The sequence below is a fragment of the Cariama cristata genome, unplaced genomic scaffold (genome assembly GCF_000690535.1).
Source record: "Cariama cristata isolate BGI_N322 unplaced genomic scaffold, ASM69053v1 scaffold23057, whole genome shotgun sequence".
Classification (NCBI taxonomy): Eukaryota; Metazoa; Chordata; class Aves; order Cariamiformes; family Cariamidae; genus Cariama; species Cariama cristata.
Window position 1 is genome coordinate 8,907 of NW_009627459.1, and position 11,284 is coordinate 20,190.

The window sequence follows — 11,284 nt, forward strand, 5'->3', positions numbered from 1 at the left end:
GAAGGCCTACCTTGATCCGTGTCCAGCTGATGGATGCTGGAGGGGGAACAGTTGTCTTCAGCTGCCAAATTAGACAAGTCATTATACTTTGCACGAATTTCACTAGTGCCTTTAGACTGTGGGACATCACTGGTGGAAACCAGTTCACTCAAGGAGGATGCAGTCTTCAGCGACTCAACTTCCATGGAAAAGGAGTCCGAGTTCAGGTCAGATACACTTCTGTTCTCAGCCTGCCGCTTCTGCTCGCTTGCTGAGCTGTGTGTTTCAGTTACAGACTGCTCAGCTACATCTATTTCCATGAAGGCTTCCGTATGCACACAGCTACAGGAGGCTGACATTTGCACACTCCCTTTCACACAGGAAAGGCCTGCTTTCTCCAGTCCATCTCCTCTCATTTCCGTAGGAGGATTCTCTGGCTGGCTGGCTTCTTCCACAACAGGTTTCTCAACCCCACCAACACGGCAAGGAGGTTCTGGGTCAGTTGTCTCAGTTTGCTCCTCCAGATGTTCCTTTTCTGGTTCTTTGCAGGTCTGATGGTCTATGGGAAGCTCATGCTTTTGCTCCTGGTCTGCCTGTTCTGAAGACAGACAGACATCTTTATTTTGCCCGTGCTTAGCAGCAGTGTCAGCCAAACTATTTTCTTTTGTCACTTCCAAAGGATGTTCCTGACCGTGGTCTTGTTCTTTAGCGTTACATTCCTTTAGACTGTCAGCAACGTATGTTTCTTTGAGTGTCTTCTGTGAAAGGCAAGCTGGATTGCAACAGGTTACCTCCCCTGTCTGGGGAGAAGGGTCGTTATTTGCCATGGAAGCGTTATTGGAGAGATGCTGTAATAAGAGAGGATGTTCTTTTTCTGGGGTTATCTGGCATTCAGTTGAAGACTCAAAAGACTTGACAGCTCTAGGATCAGTGGGCTCTGCGAGGTTAGATTCGGATGAGCAAATTGAAGCAGGGGCAGAGACAGAACGATCAAGTAATTGATTTGTGGGATTACAGATCTTGGAATTTAGTCCTGAAGACTGGACTGGATTTTGAAACCCATCAGAAGCTGGTAATGAGGGCATTTCCAGTGAGGTAGTTTCTTTGTCACTATTCTCTAACAGAAGACAGAAAGAAAGGAAGTAGTTAGGACACAGGAGAACCACTGTTTCCACTGTAGTAGTGAAAACTTACAAACCAATGGCTATAAATACCTGGTCTGTGGCCCACTCCAGCTGCAGTAAACACACACTACATGCATCAAGGCTTCTGACGTTCTGTTTGGATTAGGAAACAAACACACCAAACTCGGGTTAGCATTCAGAGCACACCACATGCATGGCTTTAGTCCTGCGACCTCGTGGCTCCCCTCCCGACTGTCCATCAAGACAGTGTGCAGGCAGAAGGAGTCCCCCCGGGGAAATTTGTTAGGTCAAGTCAAAAATAACTCTGCTGGAGAACAATTTAAAGGGTGTTCTGTACTATCTATGCTGCAGAGTGGCCTGTGGGTGATACTACACACTTGATAAAATATGTGCGGCACAAGGCACAAGTCTAGCACCGTACTGGTTTGTCCTCTGTACGGCTGAAGATATTCAGGAGGCACGTTGCAGGGAAATGAGAACTGAGATGGCCACACAATTCTTGGACTGTGTTCCCAGCAGCACCATCACAGGCAAGAGAAGGTGAGCAAACACCAGCTCACTGCAGAAGGGAGCGTAAAGATCCTAGGGTGAAAGGCAGAAATCCCCAAAAGGAACTGCTGCCTGAGGCTGGGAAAAGCAAAGCAAGGGAAGAGCCAGCCAGAAGTCAAACCCAGCTTACTGTCTCCTTCTCCACATGGAGAACGGATGACTTGCAGATCTCTATCAGTAGCACCAAACACTGGCTCTAGTTATCAGGAGAGATTAAATAAGTAAACTTATCTTGCGAACAGTCTAATCTTGCTAATGTATCAGCTCTCATGCTCTCGTTAAATCACTACTATGACCTTTGCTGTAAGAGCGCCTGTTCTTCCTTTAAAGACCTACCCTGTCCAGTGTCGGATATCCAGATTTTCTGCTGCATGATTTGTTGCATTAGTTCCCTTTCCCTTCCCAGAGACCTCCGAACTCAGTGGTCTTAAACATATACCACTGTTTTCCCTTAAGTCTCTCTCTTTTTACAGATACCCAGGTGTACTGGGGGACAGCTAACCATGCTCACATATACAGCCAGGATTTCCTTTAAGTTCCACAACATGGAAGAAATCTGCCTTTTTCACCTCAGCTACTTGTTTCTTTTACTCTCCATTAAATAAAAATGGTGCAGTACGTGCTGCAATACCACACCTCTGATCGATACGCTCTGGTATAAAATACAGCAGCCGTTGTACAGAGCAATCCCTTCTGTTGGTTGCACATCTGGTCTTAATGCAGCTACAACAACTTGGTGATGCTAAAGTATTAAAAAGCCAGAATTATCCTGCAGATTTTCAGACTGCTCATCTTTCACAAGGGTGGCAAAGAGGCTTGTGACACAGGATACAGATGAAAACCAGAGGGATCTTTTCCTGTTTCTACGCAGTAGGATTATGTTCATGCTCTCTGCTCCCAAGCCAGTCTTTTAGAAAGGAAGCAGAACTCTCTTTTGACTCAGTGGATCAGTAATAAGGGTCTGATCAGTCAAACACATCAGGGATTTGCAGTCATTTAGACAGCAGAAGTAGCTGGTATTCTGCCAAGCACTCCTCAGTGTCGTCCTTCCGAGACCCACTATTGTCCTCTTCCTGGGGTATCTACAGGAGCTGAATCCCAGCCCATCAAGGATATTGATCCAGCTAACACCGGGAACAAACTCTTCTCCACAAACTGCACCATCAGGGATAAATTCCTCTCCGTATCAGGAAAAGCCTGAGTTGCGTTTGTGGTGGCAGTGCCTTTCTTATAGCGAGGCTGGCTGGATGAAAAGCTGTATATGGGGTAAAGTACCTCAACACACTTCCTCCTAAAGCCACTGTAGTTTTGCTGCTGGTTTTGTAAATCCCCATAATCACAGAATTGTTATCAATGGCAGTGGTGGGGAAAATACTGCGTATTGGCAGAAAAGAGCAAGCTCGCAGACATAAATGAGGCAGACGCAGAGGATCTAGACCACAGTAAAACATACCAGGACTCCACTACCACCTCAGCTGCCTTGCCATAGGTGTTGAAATACCAGCAAGTTAGCTGACAGAAATCATGAGGCTTGCTAAAGTGGGCTTCGGGGGATTAAATAAAGCTCAAGAATAATCCAGGTGCATTCAAAATGAGAACTTTAATAGCCCACAGATGTAGGCAGTGATTTCTGTTGTACCATCTACCAGAAGGCAGCAAAAATTCAAGCTGTTATGACAGAAGACAGGCCTTGCGGGGAGCTGAGCTTCCTTGGTGCTGCACTGCGTTCTCTCTTTCTCCCTCTCCAGTTTCCTGTTCTTTCACTTGGTTTTCCTGGTACCATCTAGCAGCAGCTAATAGTTTTGGAAGACAGGAAGACAGTATACATTAACATTCTGACATCTGAGGATGTAGCCAACAAAAGCCGGTAGGCCAGAGGCTTGGAATATGTCGAAGACTTACACACAGTCAACCTAAACAAGACCTACCTTAGTTTTGCGCACGAGTGTTCTACAAGCATTAGGTGAACACACAAAATGGATTTCCTATTCTCATAAATCTTTTACATTCCTCTCGGGCTCAGCATCAATGGAAAACGGCAGACTGCTGATTAGTCTGAACAAAGCCACGTGGTCTTTAGAACTGTGTTGGTACATAAGCAGCTTTGATTTAAGTAATTTTTAAGGAACTTTTCATTTTAAAGCACTCAACTGAAATGCTTTTATTGTAAAGACTCGTATATTTTGGGCCAAGGTTTGTTTCTTATTTGACCCTTTCAGCAGAGAACTAAGTCCAGCCAACTATGATGTCTGCAAAGTCTCATCCAAAATGGAGAGATATTGCAACAACCAACCCAGGCTTCATCAAGCTCAAAGTTTTAACAGGAAAAGAACTAATATTTACATCGGCACATTTTCTGTGCCAGGTTATGTGAAGAGACGTGAGCCCAAGCTACTGAATTTGACCTCTAGCGGTGGCAAAACCTGACAGGGGCAGGGTCAAATCTATGTTTGTGTTTCTCTCTACTTGCTGCGACTTAAGTTAATAAGCATTCAAGTTGGCTTTAAAAATCAAACATGTAAACCATTTCTTGCTGATTCGTTAAAGCCAGGCCTTCCTCTCGAGGTTTTTGCATCTCCGGAAAACTTACATTCTTAGAATGGAAGAAAATTGGTCAAAGGGACCAATAAGTGCGGTCCCATGCTCCCCTTAATGTAAACAACTTTGTTATTTGCAAGAAAGTCACTGCTTACTCTTTGGAATATCAGGCAGCAATCGGGAAGTGTTAAAGAAAACATCAGTAAGTTACAACTGGTTATATAATAGACAGAGAGTTAAATTTGGCTATCGCACTTCAATTTTAAACAGGAACATGCTAGAGTCTTAAAAAATTAGCAATAAAAATGTTGAAGAAATCAGCTTTATCAGCTTAAACATGACTCAGCAAAGAGTTCTGCATGGTGGGGGAAGCAGAAACTTACTGCATGCTTTCAGAGGAAAAAGTAAAACTCAAAAGTCTCTTTAAAACACTTGCATGTAAAATCTTTATCTATGTCTATATCCATAATCATGTTATCTTTAAAAGTTTTGGAAAAGGCCTAAGGAATACACTTTGTGAGGTATTCACAGCTTCACTGTAATAGCAAGGAAAAAAATAACGAAGCTTGCCTTTAGTCAAAAGCATATGCTGAAGTTAAGGGAGGAGTTAAACAGAAAATCTGTTTCAGACAGGTTAGCTCAGCTTTCAGCTAGTCTGGCATCTCCACTTAACTAAATTTTGCAGGTACCAAAATCTTCCATAGCCCAGTCAGTCCGCATTTGTGCGGCTTAGGGATTCCAGAGGCACAGGGAACAAAACTATGGTGAAGGTGAAAATTCTCTTTGCAGATCACATTTAAGGCTGATGATAGACATTAAGACATGCGTTCAGCTGCTTCTTTTGAAATTTAGAGCAACAGTAACCTTCAGGAAGAGAAGCAATTCACCTTCCAAGGGCACAAACGCCATTCTAAGGATAAAATGCTGAAACAGTACTATTTCTAAAAATTGTCATGAACCTTTGTCCAGAGATTTGCACTTACTGCTACAGCTCCTCTATTTTTATATGCTGCAGCTATTAAGAACAGGATTTGCGGAAGCCTCCACAAAGCTGTCCTTACACAAGGCTGCTAAAATATCACACAACTGAACCATGCCCCTGACTAGGCACTACAACTCAACCCAGCTGAATGAGTGCCAGAGACAACCATGTATCTCCACACCTTTGAAGGCCAAGAAACCAGAGCAGGTAGGCGGTTGCGAGGAGAGCACAAATTAAACAGCAAGCACCCCCGACTGCCTTCATGCCGACAGGTTTTGTCGTACAGGAAGGAAGGGAGAAGTGCAGTTAGAGGCCACGAGCAAGAATAAAGCCCCTTTCTCTCCACCATTTACTTGCTGATGCTGCATTAGACCGTATCGCCTACGAGCTGCGAAGGGGGACTGCTGACAGACATCCTAATACGCAGCAAGAACACTATGCAGATTAACATTTCACTGGGCTCCTCCTGGTACCTGCTTCCTCTACGGACTTCTGTATTGCTTCTGCTAGTTCCTGGTCTGCAATCTCCTCCGGCCGCACATCTTCCCGCCCGGCCCCGTAAGCCAGCCGGGCACACTCTGGGAGCTCGCCCTCTGGGAGGAAAGTGGTCTGCGAGCCAGTCGTGCCGATCACTAGTACATTCTTCTTGAGATCAATCGAACACTGTGAAAGAGCATCGAGACATCAGGGGCCTGCGAAAGAGCCAGTCCATTCCCAGAGAAAAAGGAGAAACAAGGTTAAACAACCCATTTTCAATGGGAACCGCTCCGAGCAGCTAAGCGTGGGCCAAGAGCATCAGCTATAAGCAAAGGGCCCTGTATGACTTGATTTGTAATAAATCATTCAGTTGGAAACCTCTGAGCATCTTTGACCACAGCAAAAAACCAGGGACCAGCCAGACACTCTATAGCTGTCCATGATGTATGTAGCATATGTACTTCTTTCATAACTGGCTAGAAGGTAATCCACCACCAACTCTCCCCAGAAAAATCCTAATAAATTCACAGGCAAGGCATTTATGTTGCACTTAGCACTTAAACTGGAAGAGCCAGTAACTGTTTCAAAAGAGGTTTTGATACCTGGTGCCTCTTAAGCATATCCAGTCCTAGAAGCATGTCCATGGGCTGCTCTTCAAGGATTGAGAAGGAGCACGCCAAGAAATCCCCTTCAATCTGGACCTGAGCTGAAACGCAAGAGAAAGAAGTTACCGCCTTGCAACGCTATACAATGCAACAAATCTACTTTCTGTTCTTCCATCTCCTGGGAAAGGTCTGCACAAACCTGCAGGGCAAATCTGAAACCAGAGCTCTGACGTACTGTTTTGGTCACAGAAAGTCGAGCCCTGTGCAAGCCCCAGGGACTACCAGGCCTGCCTTCATCTCAAGAAGTTAATTATTTTAAAAGCTGACCTGCTCTAAAGCCGTAAGCACTGCTTATCTAACCCTCCAAGCTCAAGGGGCCATGTACAGCTCATTAGAGCACAAGTCTGGGAAGCAACAACAGTGAAGGGAATTGATTTTTCAGACAATAAGGACAATCTTCTCTCATCCAGAAAACCTAAGAGCACAGACAGCCTTCTCTTCCCAAAGGAATATGAAACACTCCACCGTACAGTACTCCAGAGTACTCGGCCCGAGACAAACGAACATATTGCAGATGCACTTTCATTTTACTCTGTGGGAGTTTCTAACAATTATAGCATTAAACCAGATACTCCTCAGTCCCAAGATTGCAGGAAATGCAGTCGAACTGCCACTAAAGCTGCCCCGAGAAGAACACCAGTACTTACCTAAGTGCACTCTACCAATTATTTTCTGCGTCCCTACACCTTTAGCAATGCCGGCCCACCGCCGATCTACCAGCCTCATTATGTTGCACCTCTCAGCACAAGCTTGGCTCATGATGGTCATCTGGGCACCTACCAGCAACAGAATTTGTGTTAAATCCTGACAGCTCATCACAAATCAAAATTCTCTCCTGGAAGGGCTTAAGATCTTGCACTCAGCAGCAAGAAAACCAACCCGCCTGCATCAGGCAACTGCATCAGAGCATACAGGCTTCCTGTGAATCCCACTGCAGTGAAATGACTGTAGACAGGCAGATCAGCACCGACAGTGAAGTACATATTACTGTAGAACTGGAATAACCCCAAGTACTTTTCCTTTAAGGCTGTGGATGGGAAGCACTGCATTAAAGGCATACGAAATCCCCCCATCTGTAAAATGAGATAAGACACACGCGTGGCATCGGAGCCCCAGAAATTCTCACAGGGGCCTTGATCTGGGGTGTTCAAACACTCATGTGCACTGCTTCTCACAACAGTTTGCTCTGTTTCACTTAAACAATGCCCAGGCTGCTCTCAGGTTTTAATTAGGCACTTCAAGATCTCGTAACGCAGTGTTTTATTACAGAATTTTTGGGCAAAACTTCTGTAGCATTTACAGTCTGCCTCAGTGAGGGAAAGGAGAGTGCAGAGAAAGAGACAAAAACGGGGGCAAATCACCTGAGTCAACAAAGGCTTTCACTGGATGTCCGTTGACTTTGCAGTTAATATACAGCATCACCACCTGCCCAAAGCTCTCGGGGGCCTCTTCCATTGCTATCGTCATATTTTCTTCAATGTTTTGTTGCCTGAATTTAATGGAGGAGAGAAAAATCAGACCTTTCATCAGCCAAACCTTATAAGCATCCCTCTGACTTACAAACCAACCTGGTAATCCCACCTGCTGCAGCCCACCTTACAAACAGCATCTTTGAACCACAACAAAGACTGCTTCATTAGCTAAATGTAGGCTTTTTAGCAGAGGGATTGCTAGTAATGATCTTGGCTTAATCCAGAGACACCAAGTCGCTCCCCAGCAGCCACGAAAACTGCTCCTTCCAACACCTTGCCTAACTCACTCTACAGCTCCTGACGACCTTCTGTTTGCAACAGAAACCTGTCAGCACAGAGTTAACCTGGAGAACTTGTGAGCGAAAAACCTGCGTATTTATTAGTCACTCTAAAATTAAAGCGTTATGGGCACACGATGAAGATGTTGCCAGTAGCTACAACACTGGAATCCCACACAGCAGCTGAACATTAAAGTCGTCCAACGTTTCCCTGGTATCTTTCCTTTTCCAGGCACAGGAAGGCAGGGGAGTGAGCAAAACCATAGTGAGAACACCACCGTAAGCACAAGCCGTTAGTGCAAATTCAAGCCTACTGAAGAAATGCTCTTCAAGAAGCCCATCACAGCCCCTACAGTAATCCTGGAAGTGATGGGTATCAGTAGCGACTGCATCCGAAATAACTTTATCTACCAAAAAGGGAAAAGGGCTTCCAATTTTGATGCCATTTCATTTTTCCTGCTCAGAAGGGGAAGGGGGAAAAAACCCAAGCTCCTCTCTTACCCATCTCCTGTACTGTGGTAGCCTTCCCACAACAAGGTGGGTAGATGTGGGTTCTTGGTGGGGGAGGAAAACAGCTAACAGCATCTGAGACCTGGCTCGCCCTGCTACCCTACTGCCAGTCTGTCCCGCTTCATATACTCGTGAAACAAAGAGCCACACATTGTCCTGTCTTTTATTATTTAAGCTTAAATCGGATAAGCAGTGGTTAATCTTCAGTTTCACTTTTCTTCTCAAATCTATTATTCCGTTTTCTCTGTGCTTGACTCTCTTTCCACTTGAAGGACAGAGACGTGTCTCAAAAAATACGGTGCTTGCAATAGCTTCCAACCAATCTTGGGCACAGCGTATCTAATTAAGCAAAGAGTTCAGAGAAACTAAGTGGGGTGTGAAGTCTGGGGACTACTAGATGCCCAAACTGTTCCCTAACAGCTGCACAGCCCTGGGCACATCACCTTTATCTGTCACCTCATCTATGGAGGAAGGAAAGCGTTCCTGTGCCTCTGAGGAATGTTCCGCGATCTACAAATGTATATTTTTCTCCATTGCTAAGCTAAGCATTTATCTGGCACCAACACCTTGTCAGTCGTAACGCAAGAATGACTCTTATCACAAATGAATTTTGGTTATGACCAACTATGAGCCTGTATCAGAAAGATATTTCTTTATTGGGGAAAAAAACACCAGTCATGTTCTGACTCAAGGATTTATCACTCAATTTAAGAAATCAAGCCTCAGCCCAATGCAATTACATTTGGAAGACAGCAAGAGGGAGCGAGCGCTGATGAGTGGAACATATTTCTACAGAACATCTCTTCTGACAGCAGTGATGTTCAGAGCCTGGAATTAGCCAGAGAGACAAAACAATGAGCAGTACGCGCAACCAAATCTCGAAGGCAGCTGGGAGAAATGATGCCATGCTGCTGTGCAGAGAGCGCAGCTTAGAGCCTAGCACAGGCCCAGCTCTCCAGTTCAAAACAAGCCCAAAGCACCCAAGTGCCACCTCTCAAGAGGATCTCGGCTAAGTGCCTTCCACAAGTGCTCCTCTTTCAGAATGGACCAGCTTAGACAGCTCTAGGACATCACACGCATGGACAGCGGTGCTGCCACCTCATGATCTGTGCTCAACTGCATACGTCTAAAAGATGGGGTGTGTCTACATGTACCCGAATCCCAACCTTCCCACGTGCAAAGGTGGCTCACAGCATCACCCTGCAAGCAAATGTGTGTCTTAAGGTAGGATCTAAACACATTCCTTGCATCCTCCAAGGAAGAAGCACCATGAATGGAAGCACCCTGTGGAAAAAAAAGCACTGAGAAGACCTCCAAAGCCTGCAAGCGACTTTGGTTTGCTACCTTATGTCTTCTTCTATCTTGGCCTGTGCCTCGAGATCAAAAGGGTCAGCTGAATAGAGTCGGATCCTCTCCTGCTCCCGCCGGGCTCGGTCCTGCTGTTGCTCCAGCAACACCCTGGTGAATTTCTCTGCAGCAACAAGGAGATACAGAAATGCTTTTTACTGGAAATTACTCTTACAAATCAAGTTCTGGCACAGTAAACTCTTCTTTTTATGCCAGCATGCACTCAGGGGTAGACTCAGCAGCACATGCAAAAAAGGCTTCCCCTGAAGGCAGCATGGATAGAGCTCAACGGATCAGTGGCAAACTTGGGAACCCACCGAGATGAAAAGCAACTGGACAGAGCTCTTTCTCTTTGTGTCCGCTACCCAAACTCAGCATAATCAAACTCAATTTCCCTGCACATACATTTTTATATGGAAGAAAAATGGAAAAAACATGAAGACAACAATATTTAAAACAAAGAGCTGCCATTAAACCAGGAATTCATTCTTCTATTGCAGCAAGAATTACCTACACAACACTCCAAAGAAACCAGCTGCAAAACCAGCAGATAAATGAGACCCAAAGCAGAAATCAGGACTACAGAACTTGCCCAATTCAAATGAAACTTGAGTGCATGTGCATTTTTAAAAAGCTTCAGAGATAGAAGCGAGGTTTCATAGCTCGCAGTAAGATGGCCCATCTAAAAGAACAGCTTGCCAAATCTATCATGTTTTACACTCAGCAATCCCTGGTAAAATAACAGCCTGTACATCCAGCAAAGAGCAAATGCAAAGTTGTAAGCCATAAAAAGGCTAACAACAAAACTTACTTTAAACCCAAGCAACACAGGCAAAGACAGAGACATTATAATCCCTAAACCTGAATGCCTGCCACTGAAATCAAGAGGTCCTAGGCGAGACTCCTGCTTCACAAAGTCTAGCTGCACGTTTTAAGAACAGCTTTTAGATCCACGCTTTTTGGATGGCCTCTGCCTTTTTTACTACTTGGATGTGATCACGTACATTCCCAAAAGGACTTGGCAATAAATGAAGTTCTGTAAACACAGAAGGTTGTGGGTTTGCTTCCAGAAATGCAGTTCCCATGAAGAAGCTCTCTGGCTCAAAGGCTGTTACATGTTCAGGAAGACATTGGGTATGCTTTCTTCTTTGTTTGTTTTTTAAATTAGGCTTCTGTATAGCAGGTGCCTTCTAAAGTGCTTGCGGTGCATCCAGCAGAGTCACATGGCACGTATCTATGTGTGTATTTGGGCATCAGAGCCAGAGCTGAACTGGATCTGTGCCCAAATACCGACAGTAGCAGTACAGAACGACGAAAGCACAACCACATCAAACCACTTCCT

General features: G+C 45.0%; 2 protein-coding genes across 2 annotated transcripts in view; both read right to left on the reverse strand.

Annotated features, from left to right (window-relative positions):
• Positions 1-9,985, reverse strand: part of RSC1A1 (regulatory solute carrier protein, family 1, member 1) — a 10,772-nt gene extending 787 nt beyond the window's left edge. The window contains exons 1-8 of the mRNA XM_009704455.1: positions 9,940-9,985; positions 7,697-7,824; positions 6,983-7,111; positions 6,273-6,376; positions 5,784-5,856; positions 1,194-1,256; positions 771-1,096; positions 11-116 (exon numbers count right to left, since the gene is read on the reverse strand). Of these exons, the coding sequence (XP_009702757.1) occupies positions 11-116; positions 771-1,064 (400 nt within the window). The 5' untranslated portion in view covers positions 1,065-1,096; positions 1,194-1,256; positions 5,784-5,856; ... (2 more) ...; positions 7,697-7,824; positions 9,940-9,985. The remainder of the gene's footprint in view (positions 1-10; positions 117-770; positions 1,097-1,193; positions 1,257-5,783; positions 5,857-6,272; positions 6,377-6,982; positions 7,112-7,696; positions 7,825-9,939) is intronic.
• The window catches only part of DDI2 (DNA-damage inducible 1 homolog 2 (S. cerevisiae)), a gene marked incomplete at its 5' end in the record, with an annotated part of 10,560 nt that continues 2,620 nt past the window's right edge, over positions 3,345-11,284 (reverse strand). The window contains 6 exons of the mRNA XM_009704456.1: positions 3,345-3,466; positions 5,667-5,856; positions 6,273-6,376; positions 6,983-7,111; positions 7,697-7,824; positions 9,940-10,066. Coding sequence (XP_009702758.1) covers positions 3,345-3,466; positions 5,667-5,856; positions 6,273-6,376; positions 6,983-7,111; positions 7,697-7,824; positions 9,940-10,066 — 800 coding nt within the window. The remainder of the gene's footprint in view (positions 3,467-5,666; positions 5,857-6,272; positions 6,377-6,982; positions 7,112-7,696; positions 7,825-9,939; positions 10,067-11,284) is intronic.